This window comes from Ursus americanus, chromosome 12 (assembly GCF_024610735.1).
Source record: "Ursus americanus isolate L20-20 chromosome 12, mUrsAme1.1.p, whole genome shotgun sequence".
In the NCBI taxonomy this organism is placed as follows: domain Eukaryota; kingdom Metazoa; phylum Chordata; class Mammalia; order Carnivora; family Ursidae; genus Ursus; species Ursus americanus.
The window spans coordinates 41338032-41358285 of record NC_142138.1 but is presented as its reverse complement, the minus strand read 5'-3'; the positions used below and the strand labels follow the sequence as shown (position 1 = coordinate 41358285).

Below are 20254 nucleotides of genomic sequence, written 5' to 3'. Positions count from 1 at the left end.
CACCAGTCAGAATGGCTAAAATCAAAAACACAAGAAAGAATGTTGGTGAGGATATGCAGAAAAAGGAAACCTGTGTGTGTTGATGGGAATGCAAACTGTTGTAGCCACTGTGTGAGACAATATGTATGTTCCTTGAAAAGTTCAAAATAGAATTTCCATATGATCCAGTAATTGCACTACTGGATATCTACCCAAAGAATACGAGAACACTGATTCAAAAGGATACATGCACCCCTATGTTTATTGCAGTATTATTTACACAGCCAAATTATGGAAGCAGACCAAGTATCCGACAATAAATGAATGGATAAAGAAGAGGTGGTATGTTTATAATGGAATATTATTCAGCCAAAAAAAGAATGAATCTTGTTATTTGCAACAACATGTATGCATCTAGAGAGCATGATGCTAAGTGAAATAAACCAGAGAACAAGAAATACCATATGATTTCACTCATATGTGGAATTTAAGAAGCAAAACAAATGAACAAGGAAAAAAGAAGGAGAGACAAACCAAAAAACAGACTCTTAACTATAGAGAACAAACTAATGGTTAGCAGAGAGGAGATGGGTGGAGGGACTGGGTGAAATAGGTGAAGGGGATTAAGAGTACCCTTATCTTGATGAGCACTAAGTAATATATGGAATTGTTTATCACTATATTGTACACCAGAAACTAATAAAACACTGTGTGTTTACTATACTGGAATTAAAATTTAAAAAATAAGTAAAAATAAACATGTATTAGTCAAGAAAAAAAATTCTAAAAGGTTGGTTCAATTTGCATTGACACTATATAATGGGGAACATATTTTAAATATTAAAAGCTCTCCACTAACAAATGAACTCAGGAATTCTCACTAAGAGAAAAATGGCTGAAATAATCTTGCTTTGTACAGCTTTGCTTACATCTGGGCCATGAATTTTCTGTTTTTCTTGTGTGCTAAGGAAACTTAAGCCAACTGAGAAAGACGGATGAAGAACAGAGGCCAGCAAAGCCCTCCGAGATGGGGAAGACAGAAGAAAGCTGATGGAGTGTGTTTACTAAGATCTGACTGCTGAGTAACTGCGGGGTTTCCCTCATTTCATCTCATCCTGAACTGAACATCCATATTTACGGCCTGATGATTTACAGCCTGGTGATTCAGGGTGCCTGCATTACTTTTACTTTCATTTCCAGTTTTAACACATGATTTAGATGGTAGAAATTTCTAACTTCCTCAGTTTTTTTAAGCTTTTATAAGAGGAAGATAGAAGGCGGAAAGCGCCAGTGAGCAAGCAGTGAGCAGCTGAGAACTGTCCTCGGACCTGTGGTAAGCATAGCAGGTGAGTACATCTTCTTTTACATGCAACACTGTCTGCACGCAAGATTTGATCTCTGATTCAAAGTCACAACTGAGGAAGGGGCAGGAGGGGCAGGCTGCCTTTTGTCTGGCCCACAAGGGTCTGCGGCTGGCTTTAGTTTTAGGGAAGCTCAGCTTTGCCACTTGAAACAGTAGCAGCTGCAAAGTGACAGCCAGCACACCATGTCTCCCTGGATGCGCTGCTCCCGGAACAATGTCAGCTCAGGGCAGCAGCAAGTAGAGTGGAAGGAGTCCCCATGGGAGCCTCCCTAATTTCCTCTCATCAGGCTCTGTGGCAGGCATTCAAATTCATAGAACAAGACAGTGTCCATTGAGGAGCTGATAGACAATGACAATCTAAAGAGATAGATTCTTTCTAATCTTTCTATTAGTCGTACTGAAGAAAGCTTTGAGAGTTTATAAATCTCCATGTAGAAATAAATGTAGCTCCCACATCGCTGATCTTTATTAGTTAAAAATAACTATGTTGTCAAGTCTGTCTGTGTCTTTCTCCCTGCCCCCCTCGGATGTTTGTTGGGTTATTTTTCATAGAATCCACAGAGTCTTCTGTACCATTTGTTAAGTGTATAGAATCTGGGTTTAACAATTTCTTTTGATGATTCTTAGATAGTTCAAATTTGGAAACCAGTCCTGAACAGGATTGAATGCTTGCACTTTGTTAATTTGAAGTTAAAAGCTCTGTGGCTCATTCACAGCTAAGAAACCACAGACGTGTTTTCACGAAGTTGTTCAGTTGTTCCTGTCACATCTCCCTCAGTTTCCTCTAATCTTCCCTGTAAAGAGGGACTGTACACTTTCAGTCATTACAACGTAGCTGTTCAAGGCTTCTGTTTTACCTGCAGGTTCTTTGCTCCCCACACTGAAGAATCAGACAAAAGGAGGTGGGACAGAAGCAGTGTGTTTGCACTTGCTTACCATTCTGATCTGACAAAAAATGTATTTGTAGACCTTATTTCTTAGAAATCTACAGTTTGCGGAGTGGGTTAAAGTGCATAGCCCAAAGGACCAAATTGCTCAATGCAATTGTTGTAGATTCATCTCCATTTATTCAACAAACACACACTGCAATTCTATGTTGTGCTGCAAGCTATGCTAAGATAAAAGTATATGGTATCTAATTTAATTATCAAAATATCCTCCAGGTTAGACCTATAATTTTATCCAGTGTTAGATCAATCTTAATGTCACCGACTTTAATAAAACAGGGAGGGTGTCAGAGATCTGCCTGGACCCAAGCTTGGAATGGACAGAATGGACTCTCCTCCACCAGTTTACTTTGAAATGAACAAGGAAGAGCGTTACTGACCCTAAAGGCTTCATTACCTTTTTACCTAATTACCCCTGGTATGCGTTAACTTTACTGTCCTCGTGCGATCCAAATGCCAGTTGCTCCGCTGAAATTTTATGAGCAATTGCTTGAAAACTATTACCACTCTCATCCAGTGAAAGAGTTCACTATTTAGAAAAGAAAACGGAGCTTCAAAATGGAGTCTCTTTTGTCAAAAATTTTATATAACTCCATAATATTATAGAAAACCATTTTAATATAATGCAATCAAAAATATGCCAGGAGACCAAAATTATATTTTTAATATTTAATTTTTTATATTAAACTTAACCTTAAAAAACAATTACAAGAGAATCCCATATACTATTCACCTAGATTTATCCACTGGTGACATTTTGCTAGATTTGCTTGATCTCTCTAAATAACGTGTATATGTCTCCCTATATAATAAAAAATGGTATTTGCATATATATATATTTTTTATTCCAGTTCATAGGAGTAATTTGCCGAAAACCTGACCCTCTCAGCTAAGTACCTCAGCCTGTATCTCTTAAGATTCAGGAACATTCTCTTGACTTCCCTGGTTGAAAGGGAGGCTACATTCTTTAGACTGACTTCATTCCACTTACCACTCCCATTCCCAGCACTTGTCGACCTGCAGACAAAAGGTGAGCACATGGGTCACAGGAAAGCATTAGAGAGCACACTTTCATATGTGATCATGAGGAGAAAGCTACATAGGTTAACCTATTGATAAAGGAACTGACAGGATAATCAATGTGAGGAAGAATATTCTGCCCAGTGAGTGGCCGCAGTAACAGGACACAGAGAAATCGACTGTCTGGTTGTTGTTTTTAAAAACTTTTAAAATTGTGACAAAAAAATTTAACATAAAATTTACCATTTTAACCATTTTTAGGAATACAGTTCAGTGACACAAGGTACATTCTCATTGTTGTGCAACTATTACCACTATCTGTCTCCAGAGATTTTTATCACCCCAAATGGAAACTCAGTACCCTTTAAACAATAACTCCCTGTTCCCCTGCCTTCAGCCATGGTAAACACTATTTTACTTTCTGTCTCTATGCATTTGACTATTTTAGGTACTTCTGATAAGTGGAATCTTACAATATTTGTCCTCTGTGTCTGGCTTATTTCACTTTAGAAAAATGTCTTCTAGGTTCATCAGTGTTGTAACATGTATCAGAATTTCTTTCTTTCTACAGCTGAAAAATACTCCATTGTATGTATGTATATATATGTCATGCACGTGTATGCCACATTTTGTTGATCCATCCGTCCCTTGATGGACATTTTCACCTTTTGGCTACTGCGACTTCTGCTGCTATGAACACTGCTGTACAAGTATCTGTTTGAGTCCCTGCTTTTAATGCTTTTGTACATATACCAGATGTGGAATCGCTGGATCAAATGGCAATTCTATGATCAACTTTGGGGGAACCATCATAGTGTTTTTCCACAGTGGTTGACCATTTCACATTTCTACCAGCAATGCACAAGCACTCCAATTCCTCTACATTGTGGCCAGCACTAGTTGTTTGCTGTTTGTTTGGTTTTGTTTTCATTTTTTTAGTAATAGCCACTTTAATGGGTGTGAAGCTATACCTCATGGTTTTGATTTGCATTCCCATAATGATTAGTGATGTTGAACATCTTTTCATGTGTCTATTGCCTATATGTCTATTTTCTCAGGAGAAATTGCCCATTTTTGAACTGCATTCTTTTTGTTGTTATTACTGAGTTGTAAGAGTTCTTATAGATTCTGGATATTAATCCCTTATCGGATATGTGATATGCAGTCTTCTTCTCTTATTCTGTGGGTTGCCTTGTTACTCTGTTGATGATGTTCTTTGATGCACAAAAATTATTAATTTTGATGAAGTCCATTTACCATTTTTTCATATTTTGATCATGCCTTTGGTGTCGTATCCAAAAAATCATTGTCATCCAGTATCATGAAGGTTTTCTCCTGTGTTTTCTTCTAAGAGTTTTTGTACTTTTAGCTCTTATGTTTAAGTCTTTGATATGTTTTGAGTTAAATTTTATATATGGTGTTAAAGTAATAGTCCAACTTCATTTTTCGCATGTGAATACCAAATTTTCCCAGCACCTCCTGTTGAAAAGACTGTGCTTTCCCCATTGAATGATCTCGGCAGGCTTCTCAAAAATCATTTGACCATATATGGGGTGGTTTATTTCTGGTCTCTCTCTTCTATTCTCTTGGTCTACATATCTTTATGCCAGTACCACACTGTGACTGGACTAATTTTGTTTTCATATCGTTTTCCTGATTTATTTTACTTCTTTGTGTTTCCCTTTAGCTTTTGGAGCATATTTGAGAAAATTACTTAAGTCTTTGCCTAGAACATGCAATGCTTGTGTTTCTCCAGGGATGTTTTCTGCCACATTTGTTTACTTCCTTTGAATGGGCCGTATTTTCCTGTTTCTCTGTATGCCTGTGATTGTCATGGTTTCTGTTGAAAATTGGTCATTTATAGAAACAGCCACCTTTTCCATTCTCTGCATACTGGTTTTGTGCTAAGGAAGTATTTGCTAATCAGCTGGGTCTTGGCCTTGAGCCTTAGGTTAACCTAGGGAGAAACCTTAAAGTCTTTTTAGGTCTTTCCTGAGCATGCATCTTCCTGACCTTGTGTGTGGCTTTTTCAGTTTCCCCATATACACGCTGCTTTTAAATCTCTTAATTATCCTCAGATTCTCTCCTTGGGGCCTTTGATGGTCTACTGTTTGTCTCCACCCTGAAAAGGAAAAAATTCTATTTCTCCTCTCAACACTATTCTCAATACTTCACTTCTGGTCACCACATGTATGGCTAATTTTTCACAGTAAGCAATTCTGACACAAACAGTCTGAAGTTAGTGTATGCACTACAGGTTAAGGGCTCTGTCCCACAAGACTGGCCCCATTTCAGATGCCAATCACAAGTCCAGGGTATCACCTGTGCTTCTGGCTATGTTTGCCATCTCTACTCCAGGTTCAGTAATTTGTTAGAATAGCTTACAGAACTCATGAGAAACAGTTTACTCAGTACATTATTGGTTTATAAAAAAAAAGGAAGGAAAGAAGGAAGGAAGGAAAGAAAGGAGAGAGAGAGAGAGGGAGGGAGGAAGGAAGAAAGGAAGGGAGAAAGGAAGGGAGAGAAAGAAAGAAAGAAAGAAAGAAAGAAAGAAAGAAAGAAAGAAAGAAAGAAAGAAAGAAAGAAAGAAAGAAAGGAGGGAGGGAGGGAGGGAGGGAGGGAGGGAGGGAGGGAGGGAGGGAAGGAAGGGAGAGAGACAGACAGACACAGCCCTGGAACAGCATGATAAAAAGGTGCATAGGGCAAGGTATCAAGAAAAGGTAGAACTTCCATGCTCTCTCTAGGCACACCACCCCTGAGCACCTGCACATGTTCACTAATCCAGAAGCTCTTTAAACTCCTTCAGTTAGGGTTTTTAATGTAGTCTTCATTAAATAGGCATGATTGAGTAAATCATTGGCCATTGGTGATTAATTCAACCTTCAGTCCTTCTCTCCTCCCCAGAGGCTGGGGAGATGAGGCGAAAGTTCCAGCTCTCTAATCACATGGTTGGTTTCCTTGGCACCCAGCCTTCATTCTGTGGTTATCCAGGGTATCTTCCAAAATCACCTCATTAACATAAACTTGGGTGTGTTTGAAAGGTGCTTGTTATGTATAACAGAAGACACTTCTTTCACCTTCTTTCCTCTGGAACTACCTTAGGACCTGTTTTAGGAACCAAGGACAAAAGACCAAATATTATAACAAAAGATACTTCCATTACTTTCATCACTTGGCAAATTAAATGTTTTGGAAGCTGTATGTCAGGAGCAGGGACAAAGACCAAATACATACTTCTTATTGTAAATCACAATATCACACACTAATAGTATTTTGCCAGAGGGGTCTGCAAGTTCAGTCTCCCTGCAGCTTTCCCAAACAATGCCCCTTGCTTCTCCCTGTCCGAGAAGTGAATTTGGTAAAACAAAGACCAGTCCTTCAGGCAGCTCAGAACAGATTGGAACATCTGCTCTGCTCCATCCAGTCTAAAGGAGGGAAGTGGGAACTGAACTACTACCTAAGATGCTCTGTTTTTGTTTTTTTATTTTTTGTTTTTATTTATTTGAGAGAAAGAGCATGAGCCAAGTGGGTGGGTGGGCAGAGGGAGAGGGAGAGAGAGACATAGATTCCCTGTTGAGCAGGGAGCCCAACACAGGGCTTGATCCCAGGACCCTGTGATCATGACCTGAGCTGAAGGCAGACACTTAACTGAGCCACCCAGGCACCTCTAAGATGATCTGTTTTATGTCTTCTCTGGTCATCTCTTGCCTCAGGCATCTGCAGATCCATGCCCTGCAGTTCACGAGCAATGCCCATGAAACCAATGCCGTTGCTTCTTTTCATATGATATTCAAGTGATACCCCTACATTCCTGGCCCCTACCCTGGCCTGAGATCCATGTGAGATGAGACAGAGACCTGAGAGGTAAACCCCAGACAGGTTAGAACACTGTGAACAAGGTCCGCTCTGTTCCCTCTGGGTCAAGGGAGAAAACTGAGAACTGGGTTGCCACCTCTTAACAGACCAAAGCTATACCACACTGGGGAGTGTATGGGCCAAGGACAAGCAAAAACACCACAGAATTTCCTACCATTTTTAATATGGCTTTTTCTTGATTGGGTGTTTGCTTGGTTGCTTTAGATGTTTGACTCTTTTTGCAGAACTTTTGTAAGATTATTCTAGCCAATATTTTGATTATTTTTTTTTTAAGATTTTTAAAATTTATTTATTCGACAGAGATAGAGACAGCCAGCGAGAGAGGGAACACAAGCAGGGGGAGTGGGAGAGGAAGAAGCAGGCTCCTAGCGGAGGAGCCTGATGTGGGGCTCGATCCCATAATGCCGGGATCACGCCCCGAGCCGAAGGCAGAGGCTTAACCGCTGTGCCACCCAGGCGCCCCTATATTTTGATTATTCTTGATATCTCCTTGGGGAAACAAGAGCTTAGAGCTTCCTAGCTTGCCATTTTGCTCCATTGTCTAGGTTTAATCCTGGCTCTATGTCTTACTCAGCTTTTGTGAGACTCATTTATCTTATCTGCAAAGTGGGTACAATAATTTCTAACTTGTAGGTTCTCAAAAATATCAATGAGGCTGTGTATGTAAGGTATGTGTCACAGGGCTGGTATACTGCAGACCCTCAGTGATAGTAACAGTTGCTTGAATTTTCTTATTACTATTGAAGCAAAACTTTGGAGAATAATAATACTCTATGTTTCATTACTAGTATGATCGAGATTTGGGGGAATAATAGAGGAAGCCCTCTGCAGTTTGCTAATTCTAGGTTACATTTTGTCTCATAGAAACCACAGAAGTTTCACCTAATCCTAAACTCATGGGTGCTTTGGATAACTCTAAGTCAGAGAATGACTTTGTAATATTATTTCTACTAGGAGGCTTTTCTAGGTTGGCAGGTTGCCATGGCATCTGGACCCACTATGACGGCCCCCATTTGTCTGGTGGAAAACAACAATATGCAGCTGTCAGTGAACCAGACAGCTGTACAGATTCTTGAAGATATTTCTCAACCAGTAGTGGTGGTGGCCATTGTAGGACTGTATCGTACAGGCAAATCCTACCTGATGAACCGTCTTGCAGGACAGAACCGAGGTGAGCGTTGTACTCAGTCTGGGGCCATCTCTCAGATCTTTAGTTTTCTTCCCTGGTCATGTGAAAGGAGAACCAAACTCCTCTCAATCAACCAACCTTCCAATTCTAATTTTCACCCCTACATTACTCTTACTGTAATCTGTTATCATACTGTTTTACTACTGTTAAGGAAAATCTCTCCTACTAACGCTCAGGATCCTACATTCTTTAACCTGATCAAGTAATGGGCTCTTATAATTGTATCTCCTCTCTCTCTCGAAACACATTTGCTTTTTTAGGGGATATTTCCATCAACATATAAGATGTCTGAATATCTATTGAGGAGGGATAGAAGGAGAAAAATGTTCACCTTTACCCCAGAAGGTTGACCTACAATCGTTATAGTTCTAGTAAGAATACATTCCGATATGAATACATGCCAGCTGCTACATTCTTAAAGAGTCTCGGACTGCCAGTAAATCTCACCAATAGTAAATATTGAACTGAATGAGAAGTACCAGAGAAATCTTGTGAAAGTACTTTTATGAGTAGAAATTTGAAGAAACATTTATGATCTAATATTCCCCGCACATCTCCTTCCTTTTGAGCAGTAAGCAAATAACCACCAGCTTCATATAGCAGAAGTGTAGCTCTTTTTGCCAATGGGTCTTGTCCCTGTGCTACTTGAATAAACTTACTATGTTCACTGTGAAATACCTCAAGAATTCTTTCTTGACGGTTGTGCTCAAGGACCCCAAGACAGCTATCATCTTAAAAATCCTTCCTGGATATCACATCGTATTGTAGTTAACAACCTTCCCCACCGCCTTTTTTTTTTTTTTTATCACTTTGGCAAAAAATATTATCTCAATTTCCCTTTTCTACTTTTTCTTTTCCCATGTTTCTCTTTAATCCACTGCTCTCTTTGCTCCTCACCATTCTTTCAAAATGCTCTTGTTATGGTTATCGATGATTTCCATTTTTTTTTTTCTTCATGAATGCTTCTTTGCCTCCATCTTGAGCACTTCCCTGGCATCACTTGGAACAGATGACACACAAAGTAAGACATGCTTAAGGGATTTGAGAAAGAACCATCTTGTATGCTGGGGTATTTACATTCCAGGAAGTCTGACTTTGTAACCTTTGATTGCTTCGATGAGTCTCCTGTCACTGTATGTTGCCTTCTCCCCTCCCCTTGCAGGTTTCCCTCTGGGCTCTACAGTGCAGTCTAAAACCAAGGGCATCTGGATGTGGTGTGTGCCTCACCCCTGCAAGCCAAAACACACCCTGGTCCTTCTGGATACCGAGGGCCTGGGTGATGTGGAAAAGGTAAGACAGGCAGTCACAGATAAATCCTTTTTACTCTGGATTTGCTCCTCACCTCTTCATGACATTTTGCAATTTAACTGCTGTGAACTCTTTGCAATATCTAGAAATCCGGCTATAGTAAATGAGGCATGTTGGTTTGTTTGAAGTTCACTTCTAGGTAAGATATGGTATATTAGATAACTCTTTTATTTCTTGATGCTGGAATTATTTGATTAATTTTTTTAAAAGATTTATTTATTTATTTGAGATAGAGAGAAATACTGCGAGTAGGGGGAGGGAGAGAGGGAGAGAGAGAGAATCTCAAGTAGACTTCCTGCTGAGCACAGAGCGTGATGTAGGGTTTGATCTCATGACCTGGAGATCATGACCTGAGCCGAAACCAAGAGTCAGATGTTCAACTGACTGAGCCACCAAAGGGCCCCTGAATTATTTGATTCCATTTAAGAAATAATTTTTGAATAGCTGAGTTGCAGCCTCCTGGCTTAGTACTGTAGATATTAGTTACCACAGTAAAGGTCCTGCCCTCAAAGCATCCTCAGTCCAGTTGAGAAGACCACACATAATGCAGTCAGATTTAATAAAATACGATTGGGAAAGAAGCAAGTTGGGAGAGAGAAAAAAGTTACACTGCAATGCAATCGCTGACTTCTGTTAGTTCCATGGGAATTCTGTGGCTGGGATGCTCCTTTGAGTTATCCTGAGTTGGGACAAGGGTGTTGATAAATCATTGAAAGGCTGTTCTGGAAGCCTTTCTAATTAAAAGGAGTGGCACCTGAGAGCTGTCTTCCATCAGCACTCCCACTAGCTGGGTGAATCAGTCCCTCAATTTTATAAGGTGATCTGGGCAGCACAACATAGTGGCACTACATATGTTAAGCATAAGAGCACTTTGGTGGGAAAGAGGAGAAACATCAATTCCATCCCAGTAAAGGAAATATTTCTGATTTATCTTCCAGATGAAGTGTGTATTTGAGGTTTGCGGTTAATAGTTGGGTTTACATTTCCTATGGTAAAGTTCATCAGCTACCCAAAGAGCATTCTGGAAGGCTCTGAGACACCTCTGAAGGTGCTAGTCCTATAAGCATATGTTTACCTTATAACAAACATTTTCAGGTGGATTTTTGGTATTTTAATTTTCTGCTAATGGATGAAATGAATGATTTCTCCTTTTGTGCCTTACTTTGAGACTTATTTGGAAATGGTATCTAAATTTCTGTAGCTCTCCATTTCTGTCCCAAGAGAAGTTAGAAATTCTGCTTTTATTTACTTTTTTATTATTTTTTTTACTTATAGAAATCAGTATGGAGGTTTCTGAAAAAGTTAAATAGAAATACCATATGTTCCAATAATTCCACTACTGGGTATTTACACCCAAAGAAGATGAAAACACTAATTTAAAAAGATATATGCATCCCTATGTTTACTGCAGCATTATTTACAATAGCCAAGATATGGAAGCAACTGACTAATCCATTAACAGACAAATGGATAAGGAAGATGTGGTATAAATACACGATGGAATATTACACAGACATAAAAAAGGATGAGATTGTGCCATTTGCAGCAACATGGACAGACCTAGAGAGTATTATGCTAAGTGAAATAAGTCAGACTGAGAAGGGTATATACCACATAATTTCACACACACACACACACACACACACACACACACACGAATTAACAAAAAACAGAATCAGACCTGCTGAGAACCAAGTCTATGTTTCTTCATGTCTGTATTTGACCAATTCTTGAACACTCAGCTCAAGACTTCCAGTAAGCCTTCATAACATATACTTTCTCCAACTTTCATAGTTCTGTTCTTCCTTGATAAAATTCTAAATTTCCATTTCATATTATAGCTATAGGTTCCATTGCTTATGTACATTACTAAGATATAAGATTACCAATATTTTTATAGATATTGTCATCTTTGTTACATTCATTGTTACAGACATTTGTCATCACTTTGAAATAGTCATCTTGAAAGTAGCAACTGCCAGTTTCAAGTTTGCTTTTTAAATATAAGAGCAATGGGAAATATTCAGTAGCTTCCTATAAACATTTGTTGAATTTAATTGAATATAATTTGAATCCCCAGTTATGGCAATTATGGTATATTTTATATGGCTATATGTAGAATGAATAAATTCTAACACTCATCATTGAATACCTAATTGCACACCAGGTACTGTACTGGTTTTTCTATATATGCTACTTTATTTCATCCAATTGAGGAAAAAGAAAGCTCTGTGAATATTACAGTCTCTTTATATATGAGGAAATCACAATCACAAAAAATGTCTTTGTAATTGTCACAGGTGATATCTGTATCCATGTCTGTCTTCAAACTCATTTCTTTGCATGGCAAGTATGTTAGCTGAAATAATAAATGAAAGACTGATAGAAGAAGTATCTGAATGAATTTCTAAAGACGAAACTCCTAAAACTCTTGCTCTAATGTGCTTTCTAGGGTGACCCTAAGAATGACTCATGGATCTTTGCCCTGGCTGTGCTTCTGAGCAGCACCTTGGTCTACAACAGCTTGGGCACCATCAACCACCAGGCCCTGGAGCAGCTGCAGTATCCTTCCAGGGACCAAGCCACCATATCTCATTAAGTTTATGGGAATAGAGATCAAGTTAGTTTCTCCTTCCCTGTCACTTAGCTGCCTTTGGTGGAGCAGAGGGGACCCAGGGCAAAACAGAGTGTTTGTAATAATTTTTTGTTAGAGAAAAGTGGGAAGGATGGGTGGGAACTTCCTTTTCCTTAACTGGGCCCTAGTTACGTGACAGAGCTCACAAAACTAATCAGGGCAAAGTCCTCCCCAGAAGAGGATGGAACAGAAGATTCCACAGAGTTTGTGAGTTTCTTCCCAGACTTTATCTGGGCTGTACGGGATTTCAGCCTGGAGCTGAAGTTAAATGATCATCCTATCACAGAAGATGAGTACCTGGAGAATGCCTTGAAGCTGATTGCAGGTATCAGAGCATGGCCTGGGCAGTGGATGGTCCAACAGAGGGTGGGAGCTACTAAAAGTCCATTATCATTGGGATTGCATTTGTATTCAAGACTAGATTGAGGTCTGTAGAAATGGTGACTACAGGTTGGGCTGAAAAGCTCTAAGAAGTTCACTCAAGAAAAGCAGAACCTAGGCTAGAATCAAATTTTTCAAAACCGATTTGTTCTTTAAACAATGGCTAAGGTAGCTACCAGACTTCAATGGGTGCTTAAACTTTCCAAAGACCAAACACATGTTCCTTACTTTGGCTTCTGTTTTTCTGTGTTGAAGTAAACAACTGACCGATACTTACTGGCATGAAATTAAAAGGAAAATCAATATATTACTATATAGACAATATATGTCAATAAAAATATATTTAACAGTTAGATATTAACCTTTCAAAGAAGGATATAATTATCTAATGTCTGTATAGATATATCACATACAAAAATGACTGTGCTCTAATAAACCTGAAGAAGTACGCCTTTTCAATCTATACCTTTTCATTATTTCCGATAATTATCAGAACATTCATTTTACTGTCTATATCATAGTTTTCTCTTAATTCCCATATATTTATCCATGCTATAATGTTGAAATAATTATTTTAATGGGCTACATTTATAATGGTATATATGTCAATTCTGATTTATTCATTCTTGCTTTCAGTTTTCTACTTACACTTTCCCAAAACATTTAATGAGAAACTGGCTTGGCAGAAGAGCAATGCTTTTAAATCAAGTCTAGTCCTTCACCTCAAGGAGTGTGTAGAGTAGTGGTGACGTCCTAAAATTACATTTTAGTTACATTTACTCTTCCGAGGTTTTTGTGAAATAAAATAGCTATCACTGTGCAAATTATTTCTAGCATCAAAGCAGTTTTCCTTAAATAACCAGAGTGTCCTAATAAGCCTAATACTGTTGTTCATGATACTGCTCCATTATCCCTTGACTGTGGCTCTTCTTGGTCCCAAGTTCGGTTTCTACATTAGACCAAAAAGTTCTATTTGACCTTCCATTCTTTTAACAATTCATTAAGTAAACATCTAATGGACAACTCTACCACCATTTTCAGGTCTGGAGTTATGAGCCATAGATTTCTTTTACCTGGATCAGATGTCTCCCCAAATTTCTCTCCAGAATGCTACCATTGGTATGAGTTTGCTGTGTAAGGAAGTACTGAATGTCTGGGTTAAAGGTGTTTCAAGCATAAAAGACAGCAAAGAATCAAAATCCCAGTCATAAAAACCATTAGATCCCTCGCCTCAAGACTGTTCCCACAGTAATCTGTTGTTCTTATCCCTCAGGCAACAATTCCAGAATCCAAGCATCCAATCGACCCAGAGAGTGCATCAGGCATTTCTTTCCAAAACGGAAGTGTTTTGTCTTTGACCGGCCAATAAATGACACAAAACTCCTAGCCAATATTGAGAATATACCTGAGTGTCAACTGGATCCTAAATTCCAGACACAAGCGAACAATTTTTGTTCCTACATCTTCACCCAGGGAAGGACCAAGACTCTCAGAGAGGGAGTCACAGTCACCGGGAATCGTGAGTCTCCTTTTACCATTTCTGTGGGGCTGAATATCAGCATTTTTGTTTGATTCTATATGGAATTCTAGGTATACACACATTCACACTCCACGAAGAGATGTGTATAATTATTTCACTTTGGGGGGTTTACAAATCCCTCTCTAAAACTGCACACTTTGTCACTGATACCTGTGTCATCCATTTATCTGAAAAAAAAAAAATCCTCCACTGAGAAAAAATAAATCACTAACTGGGTATAAAAACAGAATATACTGCTTTTTTTCCCCAAGGGAAGTCCCATCTGGTAAGTGTTATTTGCAAAAAAAATACAAAAAAATATTTTGCGAGTCTAGAGCTGTACAAAAATAAACAGTATCCCATGGATCAGTGAAAATCCATTGGAAGCTTCAAAATTCAGAATAAATATAATCTGATTTATCCTGCCTCATCAGTCTACCCATATAATCTACTTTGCTTTTAATTTTTTAAATGGGAAATTATGTTTTCCAGATACCCTTTAGTATGTTAGATAAAGGTAAATTTTTAATTTTTTAGCCATATGGCCTGGGGAACCATAAAAATTAAGTCAATAGGAAAACTAAGGTGAAGATAAAGGAAGCAGGGATGCATGTGGTGGGGGGTTGGGGAGATGCGGGTGGGGAGGTGTGAGTGCATGTGACTTCAGAAATGTAGTCTCAGAATCTGGTATCCTGGGGTGATAATTTTATATTTACCCCTTTAATATCCCGGCTCATTCAGGGCTGAGAACTCTGGTGGTGACCTATGTGGATACTATCAATACTGGAGCAGTGCCTTGTTTGGAGAACGCAGTGGCAACCCTAGCCCAGCTTGAGAACTCTGAGGCTGTGCAGAAGGCAGCCAACCACTACAGCAAGCAGATGGCCCAGCGACTGACGCTCCCCACAGACACGCTCCAGGAGCTGCTGGATGTGCATGCAGACTGTGAGAGGGAAGCCATTGCAGTGTTCATGGAGCACTCCTTCAAGGATGAGAAGCAGGAGTTCCAGAAGACTCTTGGGGTAACTTGTCTTAGTATTTACTCTTCAGGACCCTTCCTTTTGAAGATTGAAGCCTAGAAGTACCTTTATTGACCCCATGGCTCATCTCTTACTCAAGGATAAAGAAATCTGCATTCTCATGAGAAAGAGAGTTTCAAAGGACTACATTTCTTTTTTTTTTCCTCCCAAACCTGAGGCACTTTATCTAAAAATCTCTCTGATCTCTGAAGTAAAATCAATATAGATATCCTCCTGATGTTTTAATACATCTATGAATTCTAAGCCTGCCCACAACACCCAAAAGTCATTCCTGAGCATGGATGTTTTCCGGGAACACACTCCCATTATCACAAAGCAAACTTTCTCTTATCAGACCCTCATTCCAGGCCATTTTCAACTTGTATTGCTTCTTGTTGTATCACTGTATCATTGAAGATAAATCACTAAATGCTACAGTTGTAAGGAGATTAGGTAATACAACTCCAACATTTCAGAAGAACCAGGGAGGTTAAGAAACTTGCCCATAGTCTTACAGAGAGTATTCAAGGTTGTGAGTAAATCAAGTCTTGTCATTCCTGTTTTATTCCATGCCCTTCTCCAACAGAATGCTTTTCTCATGAGGACCACAGTTAGACCAATCCTTCTACCAGATTCTTTGGAATCGTATTGTTTCTGTTCCTTTCTTCTGGTGACATCCCTCTACTTTTCCCTCGTAGGAACTCATAAAGGATAAGAAGGAGCATTTCTTGCAGCAGAATGAAGAGGCATCCGTTAAATACTGCCAGTCTAGGCTCAATGAGATTTCACAGGTCCTAATGGAAAGTATTTCAGCAGGAACTTTCTCTGTTCCTGGAGGATACAAGCTCTACAGGGAAGCAAAGGAAAGTATTGAATGGAAGTATTCACAACTGCCCAGGAAAGGAGTGAAGGTGAGGAATAGGGGAGCATGGGGAGACTACAGAATAGAGTCAAAGGGGTCTCCAGATAATCTGAGAGCACAGCACCAGTTGTGGGTGATAAAAGCATAGGGATATCCTGACAGCTTTAGCTTTTGAGGTCCACTATTTGCTATTTACTCCTGAGAAGAGTGGAAATGCCTATACCCAAAAAAAAGAGTATTGCTTTCTGAAATGCACAAGAGACAGAACAGAAATTACTCATTTCTTCATCCAACAACACAGCATTGAATATGCCAAGTGTTGACAATTTACAAGTTAAAGTAAGCATCCTTGTACTTAAGTATGGTCAAAAGTAAGAGAAGAAATCAAATACACAGACAATTGCATACAAAGTTGTAACACATATGAACCTGTGAAAATGGGCTACATATGATGCACTATTATGCAGCTATAGAAAGGATGAGATCATGACGTCTGAGACCACAAAGATGGAACTAAAGGATATTATGCTAAGTGAAACAAGTCAGACTGAGAAAGACAAATACCATATGATTTCACTCATAAGTGGAATCTTAAAAAACACCCAGAAGTGAATAAACAAAAAGCAGACTCAAACTTATAAATACAGAGAACAAACCGATGGCTGCCAGAGAGGAGGGGGACGGGGGATGGGTAAAATGGGTGAAAGGAGTGGGAGATACAGGCTTCCAGTTATGGAATGAATAAGTCATGAGAATGAAAGGCACAGCATAAGGAATACAGTCAACAATACTGTGATAGTGATCTAACGACACAGATGGTATCTACACTTGTGGTGAACATAGCATAAAGTGTAAACTTGTAGAATCACTGTGTTGTACACCCCAACCTAAGGTAACACTGTGTGTCAACTATATGCCAATTAAGAAGTATAATAATAAAGAAATAAATAAAAGAAAATGGGCTACATAGGTTGTGGTCATAAACAATAATAATTAAATAATAATGCAACTAATATATATTGGACTCTTATTTCTTGTAGGCATAATGTAAAGCTGTTTCCCTAAACTCTTAAGTTTAATCCTTCAAACAACATTAAGCAACATCTATGTTTACTGTCAACATTTTATAGATCTGAACTGAGAGGCACAGGCGATTAAAATAACTTGCCTAAAGGTAAAGCCAGCAAGTATCAGAGGAGAGCAACAGCACAAATTAGAGGCAACACTTCCCGGTGAGAAGGCAAATATATAAAAGCACCAGAGATGGTGGGTTTATAGAACTGCAGTTAGTTCTGACTGGCTGGAACCTAGAGTGGGCAGAAGGAAGTAGCACTGGGGGATACACCGGAGGGAGACAGGAAGCAGGAGCTATGGAGAGTCTCTGGTCACACTTGGACATCTTGTAGGGAGCCACTGCAGAATTTTAAGCATGAAGCAAAAATCACCTGGATATACTTGTTTTTGCAGGACTAATCTCCATAGTGGAAATCTAAGGTCTTTGCTTCTTCTTGGTTCCTCAGGCAAATGAGGTCCTCCAGAGATTCCTGCAGTCGCAGGTTTCAATAGAGGAATCCATCTGGCAGGCAGATAAAGCCCTCACTGATGGGGAGAAGGCCATAGCAGGTATGGGGCACAGCTTGGCTCACAACAGGTTGGGTAGGTCCCTCTGTCAGGTGTGACAGCAAAACCTTCCTGAAATAAGGAGTGTCCTCTCCTTCTGTGGCACTACTCTGCTAACTCTATAAACAAGGGGAGTTGTGGTTGTATGTCAGCCAGACAGGGCCTTTCCCATTATTTTGAAATTCATGAGGAATTCAGAGATTTTGCACCTTCCCTTCCAATGTAGTTTTGTCTCTGAGCTCTGGAAGGTAGAGATCAATCCTCACTTAATTTTCTTCCCTCTCTAAACTTTCCTTGGGGGCAGTGGAGCGGGTCAGGAAGGAAGCAGCTGAGAGGGAACAAGAGCTGCTAAAACAGAAACTACTGGAGCAGCAACAGCAGATAGAGGCTCAAGAAAGGACTCTCAAGGAAAACATAGTCCAACTGAAAGAGAAGATGGAGCGGGAGAGAGAAAACATTCTAAAAGAACAGAGTATGATGTTGGAGCATAAGCTGAAGGTAAGTCTGGCCATGGCCTTGGCAATGCTTGGTGGTCCTTCTTCTGGTACCTCAGGAAAGGATGGGTGAAGATTACAGGTATGGAGCTCATACAAGGAAGCACCATTGCCATTAACTGCTTGTGACTTTTTAAAACCCTGAATCCTTTGAATTCTTCTCCTTCTCCCTCTCCTTCCCCTTTTCCTCCCTTTCCTCTTCCTCCTCCTCCTCCTGCCTCTTCCCCTCCTCCTCCTCCTCCTCCTCTTCCTTCTTTCCTAAAGAAGCCTTTGAATTCCACTCTCTGTGTGGACTCTAGAGAGTTCAGGATGAGTATGGCACCTCCAAGCCCTTGGAGAATATAAATAGCATTTGAGTTGCTATTTGGGGGATTTTAAAATAATCTCATGAGGCTTGATTACATAGATATTCCAACCATATGTATTTTTTAATTTTTTATTTTTAATTAACATATAATGTATTTGCTTCAGGGGTACAGGTCTGTGATTCATCAGTCTTATACAACACCCAGTGCTCACCACAATACATACCCTCCCCAATGTCCATCACCCAGCCACCCCATCCCCCTGCGCCTCTCCCCTCCAGCAACCCTCAGTTTGTTTCCTAAGATTAAGAGTATTTTATGGTTTGTCTCCCTCTCTGGTTTCATCTTGTTTCATTTTTTCCTCTCTTCCCCTATGATCCTCTGCCTTGTTTCTTAAATTCCGCATATCCATATGTATTTAATATAAGCAGCAACTGGTTTGCTTTACCAAGATCACTGACAATTATCAGAAACCCTACTGCTACCCAAAGACCCTGAGGTATATCTATGCTGACATAAAACTATCAGGAATATATAGACTCAAAAACACAGGGAAGGGACAGTTTCTAAATGCACTATACTATCTCCAGGTGTGGGTAGTTTACCCAAGTTATCAAATGGCATAGGGAGGAATTCTCTCATTATCCATCAGGACATGTTTATGACAGATTTCTAGAAAAGCTTATAAGTTCCCATCATTTCTACTATTTGGGTGACCATAACAACCCAAGTGGGACCGAGTGCGATCAGACCAAGGCTATCTTCCAACTGGCATTTTTTTTTTTTGACTGAAACATGTTACATTTGTCCTCATGTCAAGCTTAGCATACTAGCAAAACCTTAATGGTATATGAATATTCGTAAGGCTTTAAATTATGCTCTTCTCAATGTTTAGGTCCAAGCCAGGAGATATTCCTCACTGCAAAATTCTCCTCTCTAGATTGAGTAAGAAGGAACAATTTTAGGAGTAAAACAACGATAGTTTGACCACGTTTTTATATGTGAAGTGCAATTCTTGAAAAAAATGATAATTTAAAAAGTTTTACTTCTCACTTTTTATTTAGGTCCAACGTGATCTGCTCAATGAAGGATTTCAAAAGAAATCTGAAGAGATGAATGAAGAGATAAATCAGTTGAAATATAGGGTTGAAGCTACTCAAAATAATGATACTCCCTGGTTTGCACAAGTCTTAGAGAGATTTGGCAATGAGATTGTTTCAATAGTTACTGCTCCTGTTAAATTTGTTGATTATATTGCGCGCACTGTGAACTCACTATTTAAATAAGAATTAGATCTCCTTTTAAAGAAATTAAAGAATGTGGCTATATACTCTGGCCTATTTTTGGTGCATATGCTTTTCACTTTTATTCAGCAAAGTTTTAAATATAAAAAGTGCCTACAAGAGGATATCAATGCCTGACTCACTTTAGATAGAATAAATCCATGTACACTTTGATACAGCATGTTAACTTTTAGAAAATATACATGTGCAAAATTGTAAGTATATATAAAATCCACTGAGGCATCACTTTAAATGAGAAAAGATTGCTTAATTTGATTATTTAAGTATCTATCTACATAAATGGGTAATATAAATTGAACATGTGCCAGTATGAACACTGGAATACTGTATAGCCAGTAAATAAAATGACAGTGGAGCTCAATTTGTACAAACATAGGAAATCTTGAAAATATATTATAAAGTAAAGAAATAAGGAAGAAAACAGTGTGTATAA

The 20254-nt window shown here is 39.1% G+C and overlaps 1 protein-coding gene across 2 annotated transcripts; it reads left to right on the top strand.

The window, feature by feature from the left end:
- Positions 1-1171: 1171 nt before the first annotated feature.
- On the top strand, positions 1172-19847 carry LOC123795234 (guanylate-binding protein 6-like). 2 transcript variants are annotated; one of them, XM_045801829.2, is made up of 12 exons: positions 1172-1325; positions 3141-3319; positions 8140-8356; positions 9537-9664; positions 12135-12244; positions 12446-12642; positions 13972-14217; positions 14959-15239; positions 15935-16147; positions 17619-17721; positions 18023-18216; positions 19582-19847. In XM_045801829.2, exons 3-12 carry the CDS (start codon positions 8167-8169, stop codon positions 19801-19803), a joined length of 1884 nt encoding a protein of 627 aa, XP_045657785.2. In that variant the 5' UTR covers positions 1172-1325; positions 3141-3319; positions 8140-8166; the 3' UTR covers positions 19804-19847. The 2 variants fall into 2 exon arrangements, with proteins under 2 accessions (XP_045657785.2, XP_045657784.2); XM_045801828.2 differs by lacking the exon at positions 3141-3319 and having other exon boundaries at positions 1173-1325.
- Positions 19848-20254: the final 407 nt, after the last annotated feature.

Excerpts from the sequence above, each read along its gene's own strand:
- LOC123795234 (XM_045801829.2), top strand. The coding sequence starts at position 8,167 with ATGGCATCTGGACCCACTATGACGGCCCCCATTTGTCTGGTGGAAAAC. Across the intron at positions 9,665-12,134 it reads GCCTGGGTGATGTGGAAAAG|GGTGACCCTAAGAATGACTC; the intron begins GTAAGACAGGCA and ends TGTGCTTTCTAG. Across the intron at positions 12,643-13,971 it reads TGCCTTGAAGCTGATTGCAG|GCAACAATTCCAGAATCCAA; the intron begins GTATCAGAGCAT and ends CTTATCCCTCAG.